The 26042-nt window shown below is 33.8% G+C and overlaps 1 protein-coding gene across 4 annotated transcripts in view; it reads left to right on the top strand.

Annotated features, from left to right (window-relative positions):
• WASHC3 (WASH complex subunit 3) overlaps positions 1-26042 on the top strand; it is a 44745-nt gene that overhangs the window by 3612 nt on the left and 15091 nt on the right. The window contains exons 3-5 of one of the 4 annotated variants that reach the window (XM_038558854.1): positions 3956-4021; positions 6044-6151; positions 9868-9975. In XM_038558854.1, the coding sequence (XP_038414782.1) occupies positions 3956-4021; positions 6044-6151; positions 9868-9975 (282 nt within the window). Of the gene's footprint in view, positions 1-3955; positions 4022-6043; positions 6152-9864; positions 9976-26042 lie in introns of all 4 variants that reach the window. The other 3 variants (XM_038558853.1, XM_038558856.1, XM_038558855.1) reach the window with 3 other exon arrangements.

Here is a 26042-nt window from a genome sequence, read left to right as displayed (position 1 = left end):
AAGTAGTTGAATCAGACTCAAGTTACAAAGTTCTTCCTTCACAAATCCCAGTAAGCATTTCTGTTCTGGGCCTAATCAGAAAAGTCTTATGGTGGTCCATTGGGTTTGCAAATTTAAAACAGGATGGGATGAGGAGTGCAATGCAAGTTCTATGCCTATTACAGATAAAACTGAGCAGAAATTTAACCTTATAATGAATTTTAAATTCAAAGCTCCTCTATAAATAGGGCAATCATATGTGTTATTTTGACTCCAACTTGTAACATGTCTAGAATACAGAGTATTCAGCCAAGTTTAGATACTCTAAACTGTTTCTTTTTTCTAAATTCTTTAAGAATAGAAAAAAATACTGAGAATTTTCATATAACCTAACAAAATTTTATAGTGCTTATCTTCTGCATCCAATTTTTAACCCCGCTCTTGGATGTAACCTTCAACCAAATAATCTTGCTTAAAACTGTATTTACTTCTACAACTTTTATAACTGCTTTTACAACTTTTACAAATGCTGGGTTTAAGTGTCAGATGAAAATTAATAAAACCATTGATTGCTTCCCTTTCTGGCTTATAAGATGTATTCGACCCAGTGTGATATACCAAGAGATCCATTATTTTAAAGTATTGTTTCTCTTTTAGAGAATTGGATATGCAGACTGGATATTTTACAAACCTGAAAAGCCACAGTGTTTTATTTTTGTTTCCATGTTCAGCTGTTAACTCCAGATTTCTTCCTTTCATCTTCCTTTTCACTTTAATAAAATGCATTGCCTTAGAAATAGGTGGATGATAAATCAAGAAATTTTCAACTTATCTGGCAAACTTCAGGTACCTTGCAAATTCCCTTATTGTCCCAAACCAAGATATTTCAAGTTTGCTTTAAATGCTTATAAAGATAGGATGGTTATGTGGATGGAAAAACTGTTGTTTCAATTTCTTCTTTCTGCTAGAACTTTCGGAGGTGGGGACAGTTACCGTCATTGATCATGTTATTTAAACCCATAGTCCTCTACGGTTTAAGCAGTGGTTCTCAACCAGGGGACATTTTGCAATGTCTAGAGATGTTTTTAACTATTAAAACTGGCATTTAGTTTGCCTGGGTGGCTCTATTGGTTAAGCATCTGCCTTCAGTTCAGGTCAGTTCAGTTCAGTTCAGATTATTTTACTTGTGTGAAAACTCAGTTTTCTCTCTAAAATTGGCATGATAACAGTTCCTGCTTTATATGTTTGGTGTGAGATTTCAAATGATATATTGTATGCACAGTGTAGCATAGTTTACAATGATGGTGATTATTGCCTAAAAGTACATTTATCTGGGGCCACCTAGGTGAGCATCTGACTCTTGATTTTGGCTCAGGTCATGATCTCAGGGTGGTGAGATAGAGCCCTGCATTTGGGCTCCTTGCTGGGCCTGGATCCTGCTTAAGGTTCATTGTCTCCCTCTCCCCTAACCCCTCCCCCCTTTATCCGCTCAGGCGCCCACTCTCTCTAAATAAAGAAACAAATAAATAAAAGTACATTTATATAAAGATATCTAAACAAAAATTAATTTTTAATTCATCTTTTTCTGTTTTTATTTTAATCAAACCAATATAAGTATTTTTAGATAAGCTAGAAAGTATCTCACTTACAAATTAATTAGCTGTAGGATTTCTGTAGTTACTAATCTTCTCTAATGAATTAAAAGACTAATGAAATTTGCAAAAATTTAATTTCCATGATTTCTAGGACAACACTTATAATTTGGAAAGGAATTCATTCATATGATTTTTCTATAAACCTATATTTATGTTTACATTAAAGCTTTATATGAACAAATGCTAGAAATCAAACTTAAACTTAGCTTTAAGTGCCATTTAAAACTAGATTCTAGGGGCACCTGGTTGGCACCGTCGGTTGAGCATCTGACTTATTTTGGCCCAAGTCATGATCTTCAGTTCATGATATCCTGTCCCAAGTTAGGCTCTATGCTTGGCATGGAGTCTACTTGAGATTCTCCCTCTCCCCCTCCCACTTGTGTGCTCGCTCTCTCTCTCTCTAAAATACCAAAATGTTTTTTAAAAACTACATTCTAAAATCTTCCAACATTTAAAAATCCAGATCCAGGCTTGAATCACTGCTGTACAAGGCAATACTCTCTTTCTGGACCACATCTGTGTGACTAGGCCACAGATGTTGCCATGACCACTCAATCAACACACCCAGAACAAGAAACTTAATTTCTAAATCCAAGCTTGTTCCAAATCCTCCTGGGGGAGTAAGCTAACTCCTGGGCACCTTCAGCAGAGTAAAAAAGCCTCTTCTTTTATGGCAGTAGCCCTATGTTTTTTTGTTTGTTTGTTTGTTTTTTTATTGGTGTTCAATTTACCAACATACAGAATAACCCCCAGTGCCCGTCACCCAATCACTCCCACCCCCCAGCCCTCCTCCCCTTCTACCACCCCTAGTTCGTTTCCCAGGGTTAGATTTTTAAATGTTGGACGATTTTAAATAAATGGGATTTTTTTCCTCTAAAGATTTAAAAAAAATTAAATTAAAGAGGATCATGTATGATAACTCAATGGGGTTCATCTGAGGAACACAAAGTTCATATAACATTTGAATATCTATCAATGTAATTCACCACAGCAGCAAATGTAATAAGAAAAAATATGATCTCAATAGATGCATAAAAATCCTTTGAGAAAAAAAAATAAAAACTAGATTCTAATGTTTTATTTCTAAATTATAGATTTGTAGACACCAGGATGCTCATCTTAAAAGTGTCTGTGAAGAAGCTTTAACCTGTGGCTGCTTTCTGGTTTCCCCCCCACCCCCCTAAATGTGGGCAAAATGACCATTACTTAGGGTGTTAAAATTCTGCTTAGGAGTTAGTCAGGATCTTGATAATATCCCAGAAAGCAGTCAGAATGCTGCACATCTGCCAACTAGTAAACGGGCCAACTGGTCTTGGACTGTGTCACTGAGTATAACAGTGTTTAGGATTAGGGAGTTTTAAGTAAATGCTCTTATGGATCATATTTTGTGATGTTATTTTTATTTGTGTGGCTGTAAATAGTATATACACATGGGTAATTTAATTGTACAGAATAACTAGAGCATGGTAAGCTTTTGCTTCTGTTTTATCTCGGATTTGATGGTAGGTTGATTCCTTTTCCTTTTTAGTACTCTAATTTTTTCTCTTTGTTTTACTTCCTTCCAACCTGAACTGGCTCATCTTTTAACTTCAGGTTCTTTTAACTTTCAACTTAAAAAATTTAAATTTGGATTAATTGCATAAACGAATTGTATATACTTGTTAAAGTAACTTAAAAAGACAGATTTTCCAGAGTTAGGAGGAAACGAACTAGGGGTAGTAGAAAGGGAGGTGGGCGGGGGGTGGGGGTGACTGGGTGACGGGCACTGAGGGGGGCACTTGATGAGATGAGGACTGGGTGTTATTCTATATGTTGGCAAATTGAACACCAATAAAAAATAAATTTTAAATAAATAAAAGACAGATTTTGTTCCAGGCTGTCTTGAGCTAATTTTTATTCTTTCTATGAAGCATTCCTTCATTCATCAACAAATAATTACTAGATTCCTGTTAAGTGTCAGATACTGTTCTGGGCATGGGGGATATAACAGTGAACAAAACTCTCTATTCTGGAAGAAGTTTATATTCTGGTCCCAATGACTGATTATGTCTCTCATAATGACTTTGATAAGGCTGATAATGTAACTTTTGCTTGTCTGTGAATAGAGCTTTATAAAGTAGCCATGAAACATGCTAATGAAGATAACAGAATCCTTGAGCTCCCATTCCTACTCAATGTAAATGAGAGAGTAGTATATTAGAAAACGACTAGTATCTAAACCATAGTTTTTTAAAAATTATTTTCAAATTTTCCCTTTGTTATCCTGTTAACAGTTCATTTCAATCAGACTTTATACTTTTGTTCTAATCTTTCTTTTCCAGAAACTAGCAGACCTTTCTCTTCGTATCCAGCAAATTGAAACAACTCTCAATATTTTAGATGCAAAGGTTTGTATTTCTGAATAACTTATAGTATAAACTTTGCTCCACATATACCACTTTCTCAGTCATACTTTAATTTCATTTGGGAATGAATTCAATTTAGCTCCTGCATCCATAAAGTGGTACATGTTTTTTGTTTGTTTTTAATTTATTATAACTGTTAATAAAATGATATCATTATGAACTGTTAACTGAGTTTGTTTAAATGTACATGTGAACTAAAATTTCTTTCATTATTCTTCGTCAAACGCATGTGAGTAACATGCTAACAAATTGGGGTGTTCTATAGTTCACTCCATTTGATGGAAAACTCACAATTTTCTTAATAGTAATCATTTGATAACATAGTAAAAATTATGTAAAACTTCAGGTGTTTCCAGAGCAAAATTTGGAGAAAATATCAGCTATTTCCTATTTGCAAATATACTGAATGCTAATGAAGAATACCAATTTTGATGTCAGAAATTACACAATATAACTAGCAAAAAATAGGAAAGAGTTTTTATTTGAAACCTTGCAGTTTTATGTTTTCCCCGATTATAAAATAGTGGAGACATTAGTATATTTTTGTGACCTTGTCCTTTTTTAAAAAAGTTGATCTGAAAAAATACTGAATATTTATGGAGAAGTAAAATGGCTAATAGCTTTGGCATAATGATCAGAATGTCTAGTTTGTACTTTCTGTATCTTGTGGACATAAGCCATTATATTTCTCTCAGAATATTTCTGTAGCCTGAAAATTTTAGAATATCTAGCCTTGGCTGTGTTGAAGATACTCTTCTAGCAGCCATACCTACTTGAAACTGGGCCGTGGCTACTGTGCTAAGTACTGACATCAGTCAGCAGTTCTCAATGAATACTGTTGCTTTAGATATTACCATTGGGTTGGGTTTTTTTTTTTTTTTTCATTATTCTTCATTATGAGCATGTGCCTTATTTTAATGTTTGGGGGAATTCTTGAGTTAGAGTCCATAGTTACAAGTTAAGTTACTGTATGAACAAGTTAACCTTAATTATTTCCATAGCCATAAAATTAATCCCTAAAGTTAGCCAAACATCTGACAAATGTCTATCACTGATCTCAGAATGAAATCAGAAAAGAGCATTTGCATGGATCTTGCAAATCCAACCTGAAATACATAACTACTGACAACATTCCCATCTTTTGTATATGAAACAGACACATTTTAGTAACATTTGGTGGTAAATGTTTAAAGAAAGGAAAAAATAATGGGCTGTGTCAGACATTAAAATGTGATGACAGAGTCTTGTCATTTCCCAGATAATTCAAACTTAAAATGTACTACAAAGGACTTTTTTTAAGTACAAAATATGTTTAATAAAAATCTATTTACAACAACTATTTGAGGTAAGTTTTCTTATCCCCACTTCATAGGGGAGAAAATTGATGTGTACGGAGATTTATAGAAGGTCATATAGCTTGTGACTTAACCCATGGGCAAAGCCCATGCTTTTATATCTTATACTAAGATCCCATATATTTTTTAAAATAATTCCTGGGAAAAAATGTTTATATGAGTGAAGTTAGATTTATGAGAAATTATTCAAAAATACTTTATTTTTGAATACCTTTCACTTTTAGATAGTTTATGGCATGGAGAATTTCAGACACCAACGATGAAATTTTTTAAACCCTATTTCTATAGGCTTAAAAACTTAAGATAGCTATCTAAAACATACACTCATTTGGAAACTTAAAACGGTTAAGCAGCTTAATATTATCTTCATATACTAGCATTAATTTTCTTTTTTTTAGCCAGAAGAGACCATTAATTTTATTTTATTTTTTTATAATACATTTATTTTTTATTGGTGTTCAATTTACCAACATACAGAATAACACCCAGTGCTCATCCCGTCAAGTGCCCCCCTCAGTGCCCGTCACCCATTCACCCCCACCCCCCGCCCTCCTCCCCTTCCACCACCCCTAGTTCGTTTCCCAGAGTTAGGAGTCTCTATGTTGTCTCCCTTTCTGATATTTCCCACACATTAATTTTCTTTTCTCAGTTGTCATCCATTCCAGGCCTAGATGATGTCACATTTGAAGTATCTCCTGTAAGCGTCACTGGTATCACAAATGAATCACATTCTGAAACTACTTCAGAGAAATCACAGGTAAGTTTTTCAGTTCCAGAAAATATGAGCAGATCTTTTTGGTTAAAAGAGACAAACCTAGCGGCAGGCTTGAAGGAAGAAGTTAAATAAAGATGTAAAAGTTGAATAGTAACATTTCAAAAGCTTGAGATAGAAAATGAAGTTTGAAAAAAGTTAACTGTTTTATGGTTCTTTTGAAGAACTCCCTGAAGTTATTTATTTATTTATTTTTGCCTATAAAAGAGAAACTATATAGAGGACTAGGAGAAATCTTGAACATAATAATATTCTTCAAGTTCACTATGGACATTTTCCATACATTATGATAAGAAGGATATTTTTAAATGTTTTATTATAAAAACCTTCAAACACACACAAAAGTAGACCAGTACAATGAAGACCTAAAGGCACATCACCCAGATCCTCCAGTAAAGATTTTGTTACATTTGCTTCATCTAGTTTTTTTGTCACTTGCTAAAGTGAATCCCAGGCATCATTATCATTTCACCACTATGTAATTCCTTGAGCGTCTCTGAAAAGTTCTGGAACTTTCCTGTATAACCACATGCCTGTATCATATATACTATAATTAACAGTAATTCCCAACTGTCATCTAACCCTCTGTTACTCAAAGTATGCTCCAAGCACCAGCCTGGGCATCACAGAATCTGAGGTCCATCCCAAACCTACTGAATCAGAATCTATATTATATATATAGTAAGATTCCTAGGTGACTTGTAGGCTCCTAAAATTTGAGAGATGCTGACCTAGAAATATCAAGTATCTAAAAAGTGTGGTTTTAGAGTTGATTTGTTCAAATTAGCATCCTAGTAAGGGCCATACTTTAATTTACATTTGGTTCTTAATGTCTTGATGTTCATTTATGCCCTGTATACATTTAAATTTTATATTACTTTTTATGTCAACAAATGAAATTTCTTTGTTGCAGAATAGATAATTTCTAGTGTATTTCAGTGAAGTATTAAAATTCAAAATAAAATGATCACTTAAATAGTGATCTGTCTAGTAGTACTGAACAAATAGACTTCTTATCTATATGGATTCTGCATTTGCACCTGGAGATACTTTTCACAGGATACTTATCAGGTTATGAGTACATTGGGTGTGACGATAATGACTAACAAGCAGAAGGTGCTTACCTACCAGGCATGCTTCTAAGTGCTTTTCAGAAATTAACTCATTTAATTCTTACAGCAGCCCTATGAAGTAAATACTGTATTATCACTGCTACCTGTGTGAAATTATGTACATCATTACGTAACTTGTCAAAGGTCAAAAGAACAAGTGTAAGAGCTGGAATTTTAACCCAGGCAATCCAGTGCCAAAAGTCCTAGCTCTTAACCTGCTATACTACACTGTCTCCAGCACCTGTGTTGAATTCATTAAATATATTGAACATACATGTATGAGGCCATGAGAGGAGCCATAAATTTAATTATAATATGTTTTTGGGGAATAATTAGATGACCATTTATTTAATAATTAGATATTAGAAAATTTAACATCTATCTAATCAACATAGTAGATTTCATTATGGCCACTGGAATATATATAATATGGAAGAAAAAAATCCAGATGTTTTAAAGGAGTTTAACTTCACAAGATCCTTTCAATTAAATATGAACCATGCTTTTTCTAAAACAAGGCATGTATAAAAAATATTAAGAAAATGTTTTCACTCTACCTAATAGTTATTCTTTGATGGATATTAGCTGTCATATGTCTTTAAGTAGTTTTTGTTTAATTTCGAATATTGCTTTTTCCAGGTGTTATTTTGAATGCCATCTGTAGTATGTATCCTAAAACTTAAGCAGTTGTGTTGGTCCTGCCTATTTAAAGTCTCAAAAAATTGATTACAAGTAGTCACAACTAAATTTTCTAAAATTCAGAATAATTGGTATATTTTGGCAATTTTATTTAAAAACTATACATTAATTCATTTGAAGAATTTATAAAGTTCTGTTGGCTTCCTGGGTTTAAAAAATTGTGGTCAAGTCTTGTGTTGAGTAGCTTAATACCTGTTTAGCATGTTCTTAATATACAAATCAACATCTTACTTCTTCTCCATTGTTATTATTTTTTTATGTAAAATATTTTGAAATGGATTTAAGTACTGCTTAACACAGAATCACTGGCATTACAGTCAGCTCACTTACCTGGTAAAGGATAATCATGTACTTTTTTAATCACTCATCCATTTCAATCTCTAATCTATGTGAGTTAAAGAAGGACCCAAGGTTTATATACTGACCTTTCTGCAACTTTAATTTCATAGTTCGGATCTTATCATTACTCACATCCAATTGTGCAAATTGAGATTGAGAATAAAATGAAGGACAGTTGAGAGATATGATAGAGTACTTAATGGATCATTCAAATAGCAAAAGTGTAAGAGCTGACATAATTAAACTTTGTTGAGATCTTGGTTATTAGGCAAAGTTAACAGCCAAGTTTTGAAAATTCATTGGTCCTGTGTGTAATTAATTCTTATTTGTTCCATTGTGCTATTGTATGGGTTTATTGTCCATAATTTTTTAAAAAAACATACTTGGGTCTTGTTTGAATTTTTTAGTTAATTAAATGTTTTGGATGTTTTGTATTTATGTATTTTAAAGATTATACACACACACACACACACACACATTCATTTTTGTATATTTAGTGTCATATAACAGGAGAAACCTAAGAGATTTGGGGATGTTTTATTTACTTCAGTGTTTCAACAGGTTTAATATATATTTGAATTATCTGAGGAAAAATCTTAATATATAATTCATATTCTAAAACCTGTAAACATTTAAAGATATTTCTTGATTTATCTACATTTCAGCATAGACATGTAGACATATAATTGATTTCATTCTGTTGAGGAGCATCCTGTAATGCTAATATATAGATAATGAGAATTCACAAAAGTAAACTTACTCTAAATGTTCAGGTTGATAGAAGAAGCAAGAACTTTATACAGACAGTCCTAACTTTGCATTCTGAGGACAGGATTCCAATATGGACAATTTTCATTTAACACAGTTCCATGCAAAATGAGAACTGCCTATATGATAAAATCATTTTTATCCAAAAAGACCATTCCCCAGTATTTTTTATTGTAAGTGGTATTAATATTAATAGTTCTATATGTAGCTGAAAGATACAAACTAGATAATTTTGTCTGAAAAAAAAAAAGGACTTCTCTTCCACAAATTCTCCATGTATTGCTTTCTAAGATGATAGAATAGCCATATACACTTAGACTAAGATTATTTAATAAATGAGGAATACCTAGAAAATCAATTTACTGTCTGCTAGAGTTGAACAGTTGGCAAATCAAATAGTTTTATTAGCGTTATTAAAAGCTTTATTAAAATAATGTGTCCATTTATATAATTATGAAAACATGGGGGACAAATAAAGCAGAATTCCAATATTTTTTAATGCCATGAGTATATTTACATTTTTTTTTTTTTATATTTACATTTTTAAGGAACAATTATAAGTTGATATTAAGTGGAATTTCCTCCAAAATCATATTTAAGTATTTGTAAATATTTGGAAGCATATATCCCATAATTACATTATTGGTATATAAATTTAGAAATATGATTTTTTTCTGATATTGATTGTATTAGAATTATAAAAAGATACATCCCTTTTAAAGTAACATAATGGACCCCTCTGTGAATTGTCTGAAGATTTACACGCAATACTCTCTACAGCAGAACAGTTTACAAGACTCTGGACCACAGAGAAGTGAAGTAACACCAGAAAATATCTTAACTGTAGCCAAGGACCCAAGATATGCGAGATATCTCAAAATGGTTCAAGTGGTAAGCTAATTTGGTCTGTCTTCTCTATCAGCCTCATTTGAAATTCTTAACCTTAGAGGTCTCATTGTTATTTTTTCTGAGAAAACTGCTAAACCGAGTGACCAAGTTTTCTAACACTCTTACTTCTTTCCTATGTTTAATTAATGCCCTGGTAAAAAGTAAGTTTTCCTAGTTAAAATTGATCTTTCTAGTTAAAATCTTTCTAGTTAAAATTGATCTCCACTTCAGACTAACACAGTTTAATATTTAATATTTATGTAATTTTTTTTTGCTTTATATAAAGTTATCATAGCAAATCTTAGATGTATCAGAAGAATGAAAGTGCACTATTTATTAAATCATGTGGCTTTGACTTAATTCCTGTATGCTAGTACAAATAATGGGTTTTGTGTGTTTTTATTCTGAATTTCTTCTGTCACTGATTTGGTCATAAAAAAGAACCTAAGTCTTTTGGCCATTTAAGGTACAGCTTTTAATATTATATGACTTTAGAATTCATTTTTTTTAAATTTTTATTTATTTATTTATGATAGTCACAGAGAGAGAGAGAGAGAGAGGCAGAGACACAGGCAGAGGGAGAAGCAGGCTCCATGCACCGGGAGCCCGACGTGGGATTCGATCCCGGGTCTCCAGGATCGCGCCCTGGGCCAAAGGCAAGCGCCAAACCGCTGAGCCACCCAGGGATCCCAGAATTCATTTTTTTTTTCTGAGAAATCATTCCATGTATGATACCAAAAATATCTACAATTGTCTATAACAGCAGAAGTTAATTTCTTTTTATTTTTGTATAAAGGCCTATTGCAATGGTTGAAGGAATTAATTGAAAAAATAATGTATTTCTAAAATTCTATCAAGCAAAAGAAATATTAATATTAAAGAACGGTTAGATATGCTGTCCATGACATTATTTATCATCAAGATAATTAAAAAACAAATACTGTCAGATAATCAGAGTAGATTGGTTCATTTAGAAGCAACAGAAGTGACACTGGGGAGAAGAAAGTACATTCACTTTTCCTGGCTGTCAGAAAAAGTGGATTTGTCACTTTCAGAATTCTTCATTGACAACCCAAACCCTGAGCTCTAGGCTTTAGAAAAAAAACAAACCAGACTTGGGGATGAAAATACATAAAGTTCTTTTTATAAGAATAAAGGGCTAGTTTGAATATGAATTATGATAAATTTTTAAAGCTAGAACCCAGTAAAACTGTTTTTATAAAAAATATGGACTATTAAAACCTGTGTCTTACTCTTTCAAATAACAGAGGAAAAGTTTCAGAATGACTCTGGAAGACTTTTTATTTAGTCTTTTCATGCCTAACATATATAAAATATGAAATAGGAACATCTACTTGATGATATTGATAAAAATGCCTTGAAATCTTTGATAGAAGACTACATCTTAGGATAATTGTTATATTCTTGATACCTTGCTTCTGACTTTTTGAGAAGTTCAAAAATTTATTATCCTTTTCAGTGTAAATTTACTGTCCATTTATTCCACAGATATTTATTATACACTCATTTTAAGGTAGTATGTTAGGAATTGTTTATATTTATTTAGCCAGATAGGGTTCCCAGACATCACTTGACATTTTTATTTTTATTAATTACTTAAGACAAATTCCATTGTTTTTCAGAATCATAAATATACTGTGTGTGTGTGTGTGTGTGTGTAAATGACTGTAAATATTCACACAGCCTATGAGACCCTATCCAATTTAGCTCTCCTATTGCCCTTTTGATCTCATATCTTCACTCGCTCTGCTCCAGCTCTCCTGGCTGGTTTGATGTTCCTTGAATAAATATATAGACAGTCTCCTAGCTCAGCCCTTTATCTCAGCTATTCTACCCAAAACACTTTTTCCCAGGTATCTTGATGAAACATTTGCTCCACCACTTTTTTCAGATATTACCTTCTCTCTGGCCCATTCCTTTTACCGATTCCCTGCTCTTTTTTCTGATATAACTGGCCAATAAGATAAAAAAATACTACATATTTTACATACTTCGTGTCTCTTCTATCACTAAAGTACAAACTTTACGAGGGTAGGGAATTTTTTGTGTACTCTACTACTCTCAATTCCTACCTTGCACATAGTATTTACCTATGAATGAAAATAGCTACAAAATTCCTCTGTGCCATTTTACCTTTAGATAGGTTTTGGTGATAGGTTTCTTTTTTATACCAGCTCAGTGGTTTTCAGATTAGGAAGCTTTATCAAAACATGTTACTGATTCTTACCATACTAAATAAGAATCTCTAAAGTTGGGACTTGGAGCTAGAGCTATATTTTTAAAAATAGCTCTTTTGATTGAAAGCTATTTAAAAATATGTTATGTATAACATCGTTAAAGTATTTTTTATTTTAAAACTAAGAAGTAATAGTCTTGTTTTTATATTTAATTATGTGGCACTGCTTGGCACTTAGCTTCAGCCTATCCTTTTGCTTGGTGTCACTGAGTATGAGTAGGGGCTCAGTTTCTTCTGCCTCAGAATTTTCCTGTTTTTAGCCCAATTTTCCTGATTTCAGTCCTTTGGTATGTGTGTTTCTAATTTTTGCCTTTGGTATGTGTGTTTCTAATTCCTAAACATTTCCAAGGTTCTGGAAGTGCTACTTCTTTGTGGTATCCCCTCTTCCAGCACTTGGACTTGGCCTTCCTAAACTATGCTAAGTCATCAATCATACTTTTATCTGCTTTTAATTTCCACATGTTATGGTTAATATATGCTGCTTTGTCATTAAAATTAGTGTTTGTATTTTATTTCTTTTTGCCTAATTGTTTGGGGGATAATTTTCAAGAAGAAAAAGGGGAGCAGCATCTTTACACTGCCATCCTAAAACTGCAAGTTCATCCAAGTTAAATTTAATTTTATTGTTTTCAGTTTATTGTGCCAACCTGAATCCCAGAATCTTATTACCCAACTTTTGTTTCCTTCTGCTTTCTATCCTGCATTTCATTCTTCAGACAAAACCACAAACCCTTCTCAATATTAACTTCATACTTTTCCACCTCTGAATCTAGATTCCCCTTCTCTTGATTACTACACGTCCAAATGCTGCTCATCTGACATGTTCCTATGAATATTACCTTCTGAACCCACCAACACATAAAGCTAGAAATAATATCTCCCTTCAGTGATCTGTCTAACCACTGAAGTTTCTTTATGGAATTTAGCACTTTATATCTTGATAATATATACATATTTTTATTGCCCCTGTTGAAAATGAACCATTAGACAAAATATTTATCTTGACTCATCGTGGCATTCACTTTAACATCTTACCCATAATGGTACTCAATCAATATTTGTTGTATGTTCTATTTTATCCTGCATATTAACTCTCCTTCCCACCTTTGAGTCACCTGGAAACAGAGATATATTACTGTTTTTTCAAGTCCCTTATTTTATTTTATTTTATTTTATTTTATTTTATTTTATTTTATTTTATTTTATTTTTTTATTTTCAAGTCACTAATTTTAAATGTTTTATAGGACCAGATTAGGAACAGAACAACTAGAGGTCTCCCTGAAGGTTGATAGGAATCTGCCAGTCATTATTCTTTGGATTATGGTCATTAAGCCATATATAAATCCACTGTTTTTCCTGTTTTCTAAGAATATCATGAGTGACTGTCAAAATATCCAGCCACAAATGTAGTTACATGTTTGACAATGTCCAGGATTGTCTTTCCTTGGCATGGTCACTACCAGAGCTCCTATGGCTTCTGCATAATCATTCAGTTCTGGGTTTTTGTTTATATTTATCCATGAAATAGTTAAATCAATTCCCTTCATTACATCCTTTATCTGTTGGAGGATGAAATTTTCAGCAAGGTGACAAGAATTTATCAGCAAGGTGACAAGAATTTACTCTGATTTGAGTAAAATTAAGCTGCCAGTACATGTGAATAGCTAATGCCCCCATCATGGCTGTATCTTGTACTTGTTTGTAACATGGTTTATGAAAGATTGATCTAAATCCTCCATCTGGTCAGGTGATCAGACTCCATTTGATAATACAACCATTGCCTTCTTTTAGCCTCACTTGGCCAGTGAGTCGGGAAGTTTCCTTTATCCCACGTTCAAGAATCTCCATGGATGTGTGTATATGTTGATTTATAGACATCTTCCATGTTCCATTGTAAAATATTGTAAGACATTCTTTTCAAATGCCAGTTCCCATTTATGAATTCCTTTCCAGTAAGTGTTAACAGTCCCTGAGATTTACTTATTTTGATATTGCAAGCTTGCTTTCTATAAACACATACTTTTTTTTTTTTTAGGCTATTGGATTTGTTTTCTATTTGTTTATATTTCTCCTCTTCATAATTACCTACTAGTTCTTCCACTCTGTTTTTTCTCCTATCATATTATTGTTACTTATAGTCATACAGTTTTAACTGAAGATTATTTTATTCTTTGATTTTAATTTAAAGCCCCTTGATCATACCTGGGTGGGTCTTTTTTTTTTAAGATTTTATTTATTTATTCATGAGAGACACACAGAGAGAGAGAGAGAGAGAGAGAGAGAGAGAGAGAGAGAGGCAGAGACACAGGCAGAGGGAGAAGCAGGCTCCATGCAGGGACCCCAACGTGGGACTCAATCCTGGGACTCCAGGATCACACCCTGGGCCAAAGGCAGGCGCCAAACTGCTGAGCCACCCAGGGATCCCCTGTGTGGGTCTTGTTAAGCATAATTTTTTGGTTCTTCTGAACTACTTAACACTTTTCCAAGAGTATAATCATTTTAGTGTTGTAAGTCATTCATTACCTAACATATGGTTCTTTGGCAGCATCTGCATAGCTGATTGTGTTTCTTTTTTAAATTTTATTTATTTATTTGGGGGAGCGAGAGAGAGAGAAAGAGAGAGAGCATAAGCAGGGAAAGTGGCAGAGGGAGAAGCAGGTTCCCCACTGAGCAGGGAGCCCGATGTGGGGCTCCATCCCGGAACCCTAGGATCATGACCTGAGCCAAAGGTAGAGACTTATCCAACTGAGCCACCCAGGCGCCTTGCTAGTTGTGTTTCCTAAATCCATACCTTTACAAAGCTATAACTTTAACTGGAAGAACAGATGACAGTACCAACTTGCTTTAGAAAATTCCTCACAGCAGTAAAAGAGTCATATAAAAATTTGAATCATTCAATTTCTATCAGTGATTGTGGGAGGTATCTAGATAGCTTTGTATCTCTATACTTAGGGTAGTAAATTGCCATCCTATTTTCTGTTTAGTCTTCTAATCAATTGTTCATTTGGCTGAGATGGTTCAGTTCCTTGAGTATAACTGAGAACAAATAGGATTCAGAGAGATTAGATAGAAAATCGAATTTAACCACTTACTATACGAAGGAGCCTAACCTCAGCTAATTCGAAAGGGTAGCTTCATTAGAAATTGCCTTATCTATATTGGAAAGTATTTCACCTCCCAACAAAATTGTAGATTTTTATTTAAATGCCAATTTTTCTCAACCTCAGAGGGTTACTAAGGTTCCTCTTTTTTGTCCACGACTAAAAATTGCATTTTGGGATACCTGGGGGGGCTCAGTCCTTTAAGCATCCAACTCTTGATTTTGTCTCAGGTCATGATCTGAGGGTTGTGATATCGAGCCCCATTTTGGGTTCCACACTGGATGTGGAATCTGCTTAAGATTCCCACTCTCACTCTCCTGCTACCCCTACCAAAAAAATTGGTTCTAGTTACTAATGTAGAGAAAGACCAATATACGCATAATCCATCATGTGAGTTGTATTTTGGCTATTGGTATGATCTTGAGTAGTTTGTCATCCATTGTACACATTGCTACATGTTGTGTTAGAAGTCTACAATCTGGAATGTAGGAAATTGTTTGTATTAACAAAAGAATAGAAGGTAGCATGGTCTCAAAAATACCTGTGTTTCTGAAAAAATCACTATATACCAACAGTATAAAATCTCTAAAATCCCCCAAATAACCATTTCTTTTTTTTTCTTCAAATAACCATTTCTGTACCCTGAAAAGGAAATTAACAATGCCATAAATTCTCTCACCTCTTAAGGACAATAATAGGATTTCTTCCATTTTTAATTGCCTTTATAATTTTGTCATTTAAAAGTATGAGCTCCTGCTCCATAAGCAGAGTCTTACATCTGTAATTCTATTTATGTTGTTTCTTTTCTTTTCCAAAGTGTAATATTCTTCTACTCAGTGCCTTAATACTTACTAGGCCCTCATCCCTCTTGTAATCTATCCTCTTGCCTCCTTCTTGAATTATTGTCTAAAACCATTCCATTCTTTCTAAGACAGGGAGTAGACAAGTATTTCTCAAACCCTTTAAGCTTCTTCACTAGTATAAAATCTTGAATTTGCTTTTACTTACTATCCATGTAGCAATCACTCACTTCAGATAGGAAGACATAAAAAGTCCTACAAGTTACAAATACAGATTTTTAAATAATTTTATTTATTTTAGAAAGAGTGAGAGCAAGAGGCACACAGAGGGAGAGGGAGAAGCAGAATCCCCGCTGTGTAGAGCTCCCAATGATGCTGGCCTCAATGCGGGGCTGGATCCTAGGACCCTGAGATCAGGACATGAGCTGAAGACAGACACATAACCAACTGAGCCACTCAGGTGCCCCTATAGCTTTTTTTTTTTTTTTTTTTTTTTTTTTTTAATTTTCAGGCTTCTAGGATGTCAGGATAAAACTACAGTCTTTTTTTGGCTCTCTAAGCTTCCATGCAAATTTCCTCTTCCTGAGTCCTGGCTATCTCCTAGAATGTACTGCTTTGGTATTTGCCCTGCTTTGCTTGCTACAGGTTTTAGTTTTAGAAACTAGGCAATTCATTTGCAAGTACATGGATGGAGCTAGGGTATATTATGCCGAGTGAATTAAGTCAGTCAGAGAAAGACAACATATGATCTAACTCATGTGTGGAATTTAAGAAAGAGAACAGATGAATATATGAGAGGAGGAAAAAGAAAAAGAAAAAGAGGAGAGAGGGAAATAAGCCATAAGTGACTTGTTCTTAACAATAGAGAAGAAAGAAACTGAGGATTGATGGAGGGATATGGGTGGGGGATGGATATTAAGGAAGGCACTGGTTGTGATGAGCACGGAGTGTTGTATGTAAGTGATGAATCACTGAATTCTACTCCAGAAATGAATATTGTACTGTATGTTAACTAACAAAATGTAAATAAAATTTAAAAAATTTGAAACCAAACCAAAAACATTAGGTAGTCAAACCTGCTTAATTATTAAAAACTTCTTTGAACAGAAGCCAACAGAATCTTTCAAGCATCAGAAGTATCAGTTCACAGAGAAGTAAATAGTACCTTGCTTTTTTGGTCTCCATTATCTTTTTCTATCACTCCTACGTTACTACCCTCTGTGAGGTATAAGAATAATCATGTTTCCAAAAAGAAGTTGTTTCTCTGTGCCACAACTTGAATGCCTGGGAGTACACCTAGATCTTTATTCTACTTCTGGGATGCAACATGGTATAGTTTCTTAGCTTTGTCATACAGTCCTATGTGACCACATTCAGGCCATGTCACCTCTCAAGTCTTCAGGTTCCTCATACATAAAATGAGACCTGAAGTTCCCTCTAGGTTTGAGATCTATTAATTGATCCCCAAATTTGGATCTCATTATTAATGAATGTTCCTGGAACACCTGCTGGCATTTTCCTATTTTTTTTCCCTTTTTAAGAAAGTTTTACACAAGATTTTTCAGTGAGTAATACTGTTGTCTTCCAAATGTGGCAGATAATCGATTCTGATTTAATGTTTGTTGTCAAAATAGTGCAGCACAAGCCTTTACTAAATTACATATTGCTTTTATAACTTAACTGGAATTGTGTACATAGATCACTTTCCCAACAGTTCTCCCCTTTTTACTGGCAAAGTTTGGTGAATCCCTTGCCAGTAATAAATTGTACATTGGGAAAGTCCGACTTCCACATTAAGCTAATGACTTGTATTTTTTGAAACCATATTTGCCAGTCTCTTCGGACACTTGGACTTTTTTAAAGCTCTATTTTCTTTGGCTGGCTTAAAATGTGAATTGAATAATCTCCTTGGTTTTGGTGGTTCTGATGCATCTGTTGCCAGCAGTGGATGTTGGCTTGGGGAAATGTGACTTCCATTACCCAACGATGAAGAATCTCCAACTGATTATTAAAGATGTTCATCAGGACGTTATATACCTTAGACCTGGGGAAAATAATCAAGCATGAAGTAGAGTGCTCTTTAGATAAGGTATAGTTTTTGTAAGGTAGTTAGTTAAAGGCTTTAAAGCCTTGTTTGGGATATGGCCCCTGGTGTGACCTCCCATGGTCTAGAGTTCCAGGGTAGGTTCCTCATCACTGATCAACAGTGTAATCAAAAAGGAGGAGCTACTATTTCATATATAGTCAAAGTTGTGGAGAACACTGGTATAGATTTAGTGTAACAAGTATATGATATTTTTTTCATTGCTTTTAGACTCAGTAAATATTATGATATATTAACATGTGGTTTTAGTTTCCTTTATAATACCCAAAGTTTACTGCTCAATATCAAGGTCAGTATTTTTTCAGTACATAAAGGTTGGGGTGCCAGGGACAACTTTCCATGGTGTTTTAGCATCTCACTGTGCATTGAAGATAAAAGCTGCATGTATAATGATTGATTTCCTACACATATGAATGTGGATGAAGTTGGATACAGAAAAGATACAAGTGAACATTTGCCCATTTAATTAATTGCCCTATTTAGTCAACTTTGCCAATTGAAGAGGAACAGCCAGGTCCATTTGACTACAACTAAAAGAAAAAAGCAAAGCTTAGCAGAATGGTAACTTTGAACTGGGGTAAATGGAACTCAAGAGAGGACAGTTATCCTCCTTCCTCTACATTCTGTCTTATAACGAATGCAAAGGGGATTAGATGGAGATTTCCCCAAAGGCAGAAAACTGTGACAGCCACCATTTGGGAGCCCTTGAGGTGTTATCTCTGCTTTTCCATAGCCTGAGTATCTGGAAAACCTAGAAATAGGTAACTTTTTGTTGTATTTTTGGCCCAAGAAAAAGAATTACTTATTCTCTGCTAGTTAGTGAACTAGCCTCTAAGGAAACCATGTGTGAAGAATTATGCCAGTTTTACTGGAAAGTGTTTCACTTTCCCAAAAAGATTGTAGATTTTCATTAAAACTTTTTTCAATGATTTCAAAATCACTTAGGATTTTTCAATATTTTGGCTACCTTTTGAACCCTCTCCAAGGTGCCTTGAAAGTTAGGGAGTTCAGAGCCTGTCATACTACATACAGTTTAATGTTGAGAAGTATTCATTTTAAATTATTTATTCGCCCTTTTGTTTATTCTTTGCTATTTTATTTTTCTTATATATGTTAGAGAACAATAAACAATCATATTGCTAAGTTCAGGTTTTAAATTTGCTTTTTCTGATACATTTGTTTTCCTGATTTCTCCTTTTCCTTAGAATACTGAAGGAAAAAAATGTAGTGGGCAGGTACTAGTAAGTTAGATGGTTGTCAGTATCCATTTGGTAATAGTCTATGCACCTGCCTTATCTATGCCTCATATATTCTTTGATAATAGCACTTTGCCATAAATATATAGCTGATACCACATATTTTTCATTGTAGTTTTCTTTTGTGGCAGTCATTTGCTAAGAAGATGTTGATTTGAGTAGTTTGTTTCCAGAAACTAGTTGTTTACCAAAACTATTTCTATTTATGGAACTTCTAATCTCTGGAAAAATACATTTTAAATTGTGAACTGCAGGAGCATTTAGAGTCCTCAACCATATTTAAGGAATAGTCACATGCCAACAAACTGGTGTATGTAGAAATCAGTGTTCCTTAGAGTTGTAGGAGGATATCTGGCTGCTCTAGACTCGAATTTTTTGTTTTTTAATAATATATCAGATAATTAAAAATCAAATTTAAAAACAATTTAAAAGGAGAAATAAATGGAACTTGAGATTATTGAGATTACAAAATAATCTTTTAAAAATAATCGATAAGGTATTACATTTAGTATGCTAAATTGGGAATCCCTGGGTGCCGCAGCGGTTTGGCACCTGCCTTTGGCCCAGGGCGCGATCCTGGAGACCCGGGATCGAATCCCACGTCAGGCTCCCAGTGCATGGAGCCTGCTTCTCTCTCTGCCTGTGTCTCTGCCTCTCTCTCTCTCTCTGTCTCTCTCTGATGACTATCATAAATAAATAAAAATTTTTAAAAAAAGTATGCTAAATTTGTCAGATCCGTTTTTTCTAAGTATAAAAGTTATGTATGAAAAGAATATATTTCTTTAGGAATTTATTTGCATATTTTTGTGTGATTAGTATCATAACTAAAATAATTTACATAGGATGGCCTATCTGAAACAGTCCTTTAAAACCAAAACATTTAATTCTTTATTTCAGTTTATTTTGTGGAATACCAGTAAAATTTATTTCATCTGCCTTAAATTCACTGTAACACAATACCTCTGTATGCCTCTCCCTGTAAAAGAAGGAAAAAGGAATTAAGCAAAACAGGAGAGAATATTTGGAGGATAAGCTTAAGGTAGTTTTGAATTTCATAGGAATCTCCTTTGAATGGCATATAAAATAGGAACCAACAAAGATGGGCTAAATGCAGAAAAGTATTTTAACTTTAAACTTCATATCTTTCATTCCAACTCATTTAAACAACTCTAACTTCAGAGGTTGTGACAAAAAGAACAGTAATCTATTATTAAGGTTCTTAAGGAAGCTTCTGAAGATACATATTAATAATGACAGTTTCTATAGTTGCTGAAATGTGTGTTATAGTTCTTTTATTCTGATCCAACTATAATTTTTTAGTCACTCAACTTCGATTTCTCAGTGTCCTTTTATCTTCTTTGCTACTACTAACCATTCTGCCAGAAATAAGGGACCTCGCAAAAAAGTTTTCCAAAGAGGAGGAAATAAGTGAAATAATAAATTATGTAGTTATTTACTTAGATTTACTCTTTTCAAAAATACTGTGATTCTCACCATAACTAAAATTTGTCTAAGATTATGGTTTATCAACAGGAGGAAAAGTAAAAGACCAGAGAAGCAAATGAGCTATAATAAGGAAGTAGGCTCAACACTGGTGGCAGAGAAATGTCTTAAGTGGTTTTAGAGACCATCAGCTTGAGAAAGACATTTTAGCACCATATTTAACAGAATCTAATAGTATAAACATTTATAAAAATGGGGTAGACAACCCTTGTCTAAAATGAAAGACACAATATTTCATTTGTAAGTAAATTTTTTGATAAGGATTGTTTTACAGTTTGGAAAAATGTGAATATGTTAACTATGTTTTAAAGGGAAGTAGATTTCGAAATATTAAATTTCATATTAATGAAAATTATTTCTCTACTTGAAGATACCTACATCTTAATACTGCAATTTTTAAAAATATCTCCAGATGTAAGTACATCTTACCGTAGCTTTTCATCATATAAGACAGCATCACAACTTTTCTCGTTGTTTTCCTAGCCCAAGTTCACAAATGACTTTTATTCAGTTAATTGGTTAGATCATGTGATGATGACACACACTGATAACAGATTCAGGACCCTTCTTCATTGTCGTTCTATAGCCATGTTGAATGGCTAATACTGATCATCCGTCTTTAAATGGGTACCTATGGATCACTAAGGGCACTGAATGAGACTCATGACACACCTGTTCAAACACATTATCACTATTGAAAAATTAGTTCAGAAGTGACTATTTTGTCGTTTCAATCAGTAGAATCATCTTTGTAATTAATTGCTAAGAATTTTATTCTTTACAACTTTTATTGCTATATTTGGAGATATTTCTTTGAATCTCCTTAAATAGGTACATGTAGTAATTTTCAAAAACTGAACAAAAGGCCATCTGAACTTATTATGCTTTTAATTTTGGTAGTGAATTCCAAAGTGATTTGTTGTAGAAATTTTTTTTAAGTTTTTATTCCTAGAAAGTAGAAATATAGTTAAATTTAGGAAATTTTAATGAATACATGTTTCAAAGAACAAATGTCATTTGAGTGAAATGTGGTGTAGCAAAAAAATATATAGCTGAAGTATTCATAATGGCGTTCTAGTATTGATTAGCCTATTAGAGCAAGTCTTTTAATTTTAAATATTATTTTACATTATAATGAGGGGGGAAATGGGTTTTTCATAGCACCAAATTGTCCTTAAATCAACAAATCCCTGATTAGCTACAAAATGCAAAGAAAACACAGTGCAGCATGATCATTACACATGACATTTATCATGTTACAAGAATATCAACGGGAAAAATCAATCACATGAGGAAATTGATGCAGCTGTATTTTTATGACTGATTTTTTTTTAATTTTTATTTATTTATGATAGTCACAGAGAGAGAGAGAGAGAGAGAGAGGCAGAGACATAGGCAGAGGGAGAAGCAGGCTCCATGCATCGGGAGCCTGATGTGGGATTCGATCCCGGGTCTCCAGGATCGCGCCCTGGGCCAAAGGCAGGCGCCAAACCGCTGCGCCACCCAGGGATCCCGCAGCTGTATTTTTAATTGACTCATAACAATAGATCCTTCACCTTTTGAAATAATTTCTTTAAAGGTTTTTCTTGATAGGCATTTAAGTTAACTTTAGTTCCCGTTCCCAAAAGGCACATGGGATATTGGCTAATGTATTTATTTTTATGAATATACTTCACCAGTGTCCTGGGGTCCTAGTCAGGACCAGTGTCATTTTTATCTATTTTATCATGGAATTTGTTCCTTCATCTGATGAGCACTTAGTGAGAAATACTTTCTCACTACAAAACTTATCTCTTGAGATAATCAATGAAAAAGGAATAATTTACTCTTTGTTCCATATAAACCACTGTGTATAGCAGTAGTCAAGATATGTGAACCTCTTTTATTTCCCCGCATATTTAGGTTCAAATCAGTGACCCTTCATAGCAACAGTATTGGAGTTAATATCAGAGTCTAGCATTTTCTAAATCTACCCAAGTCATTAGTGATAAAGCTTCCCTTTTTTTTAGATAGCCATATTCATTTTACATGACTAAGAGATATATTTTAAATTAGTTTTGTATCCCTGTACAGAAAATTTCCAGAAGGAGATCAGTGATCATATGCTTGCTTCTGTGGTAGGATTAGTGCAGTATACATTTAGTATCTATTATATAGAATATTTCACCTGAAGATTTTATTCTCATTATAGCACCCTACTTAATATTTTCATAAAAGGCAGTATAGATATTTTTAAGATGGCACTGTTGAAAATTAAAAAGGAAAGAAATGGTTGAGTCCATTTCACTAAGTTAAAATTTAATTAAACAACCTGATTAGAGGACTGGGTTGCCTTTTTTCCAACCTATGGCATCTTTTCAACTCCTATTCATTCCCTCTCACTGCAAGGAAAAAAATACTAATTCACCTGTCAACTCAGCAGATCATTTTGTTGTTGTTGTTGACCTAGGTAAGGGAAAGAGACTTAGTATTTTACCTTTTTAATAACTACATTGTTGTGATTCAAGCTCATAAACTGAGAGGAGAAACCGAAGTATACAGAGCATTTTTTGTTACTTTTTAAAAAAGTCATTTATCCCTATTAGATTGAGTTAGGATTTTTCTTCTCCCCTTCTAATCTAAAACTTTAGGAAAACCTCAGTATGTTTTACAAAAGAATTCAGTAGCTTGTCTTTCATTAACGCAATAAATATAAATACTGGCAACTTACAGTTTTTGTGATACAAGAAAACTAGTAACTGTTAGTGTTGCCATCATAATTTCATTAGTGTGGCTTCTTTACACACTTTCTCCAGTGACGCAAATACAGACGTGATTTTTTGGAACATCAAACTTATGGCTGCCTTCTCTCTTCTTCATTACTTATGTTGGACAAACTGCCATTTTCACTTGCCAAAAATAATCCCACAGTTCAGTAGACTTCAGTTTTGAGGTCTCTCATGTCCTCCTTAGACCACCAGTAACTTTGTCTCTTGGAGAACAGAAATTGCACACTTCTTTTTGATGTTTAATAAACCTGACTCTTTCCTTAACCCCTGAGGAAGAATACATCAAAACAACAAATTTTCTAAGCAATACCACTGGAAACATAGCAGCAAATCCCTTTGGAATGCATCCTTTGGGACACAGGCCAAATTATTTTTGTATCAAACTTTATGAGATTTGTTAAAGTGATAATAATACTAAAGTCTCTATTAGGGTAAGATAAGTCATTGGTATTTTCTCTTATCTGTATCCATATACAGAAATGACTAAAGAGTCCCCAAATTTTGGTAGTATCTGTATTCTTGTGCTGTAAAGAGCTTTAAGAAACTAAGGGTAAATTATGGAGTGTACATAGTTAGGTTTCTCGTATATACTATAACCAAGGCCATGAAACTCATGTTAAAATAGGAAGCTTATCTAATTCTACCAACTTCCATTTTCCCCATTACTCCCTACCCACTGCTTCCCTCACTACCACCTTATACACACACTCTGCTATATTTTAGGAAATGTTTTTTTCCATCTCATTTCTCCTCCCTTCTGTTTTCTTGGCTTTCCAACTTACTTCTATAACCTTTCCAATGATACCCTATGGATTATGCTAAAGTATAATAAATAAATCACATACTTTACTTGAGTCTGTAGAAAGACCTTATACCATCAAACCATAGTTAATAGAAACTGAGAGGTCTTTTTAAAGAAGTGTAACGTAAAACTCTACTCTTTTTCACATCTATCCTTAGCACTTTAGTGTTTTTTATGAAATGCTTTATAGTCCTAACTTTCCTGGTTCTACTAAATAATTAAGTAATAGTTAAGTACTTAATTATCAGGTAAAGTTCCCAAACTTATTCAAGTGTCAGCTTTCTCTTCTACCATTAAAATTAATGAATTTTAGTATGAAGTAATTATTAAGTACATTTTGTTTAAAAACCTTTCTCTCAGGCAGCCCGGGTGGCTCAGCAGTTTAGCGCTGCCTTCAACCCAGAGTGTAGTCCTGGAGACCTGGGATTGAGTCCCACATCGGGCTCCCTGCATGGAGCCTGCTTCTCCCTCTGCCTGTGTCTGTGCCTCTCTCTCTCTCTCTGTATCTCTCATGAATAAATAAATAAAATCCTAAAAAAATAAAATAAAATAAAATCCTTTTAAAAATTAAAAATAAAAACCTTTCCTAGTTCTAGGAAATATATTTTAAAAGTGGTACAAGTTTTAAGCTCATGCTTTTTTGGTTCCAAATATAAGTATCTGTTCACATTGGATGCCCCTAAGCAAGTTGCTGCCTTTTTTCTTTCATTTATCCTTAAACTTCATAAGCTAACAAAAGGTTTTATCTTCTACCTTCTTTGTCTTTTAAACCTACCATATTTCACTTTTTAAAATTTCTTAAAGTTTGCACCATGAAACAGTATTACTTTCAGGAGTGTGACTTTGAAGAGAGTTATGTGATGGTACTATTTTCATCTAACACTTGGGGTGCATTTAAGTGTCCATTGCTTTCTGAGTCTTTTTTTGTTTTTGAGAGAAAAAGCCCACATGTGAGAAGAGTGGTAGAGGAGAGGAGCAGAGGGAGAAGAAGAGAAAGAATCTAAATCAGGCTCCACACTGAGCAGGGACTCTGAGGTCATGACCTGAGTCAAAATCAAGAGTCAGTTGCTTAACCCACTAAGCCACCCAGGTATCCCACTTTCTAAGTCTTAACAGACTACATTTTATTGATTTATAATTTAAACATAACAGTTATGAAAATAAATACTATAAAAAGGCCTGTAAATAACAGTCTTGACTTTGCTGCCTCTCAGGAGAGAGTCATCCTGATAACCTATAAATTTGAAAGACAGTCTTGTTTTCCCAACCTCCTTTAACCTCTTTTCCTATAGCCAAAATAAGAGACTGGGTGTTAACCCATTATCTCACACAGTTACAGGGAAAAGAAAAGAAAAAAAGTTCTCATGGTGATAAGAATTCTTAGGATCTACTGTCTGAAGAAGTTTACTATATACCATACAGCAGTATTCGCTGTAGCCATCATGTTGTACATTACATCCCTACTATTTATCTTATAA

Source organism: Canis lupus, chromosome 15, assembly GCF_011100685.1.
Source record: "Canis lupus familiaris isolate Mischka breed German Shepherd chromosome 15, alternate assembly UU_Cfam_GSD_1.0, whole genome shotgun sequence".
Taxonomy (NCBI): Eukaryota; Metazoa; Chordata; class Mammalia; order Carnivora; family Canidae; genus Canis; species Canis lupus.
Note: the sequence above shows the minus strand (reverse complement) of the source record. Positions and strands in the feature narration are given on the sequence as shown.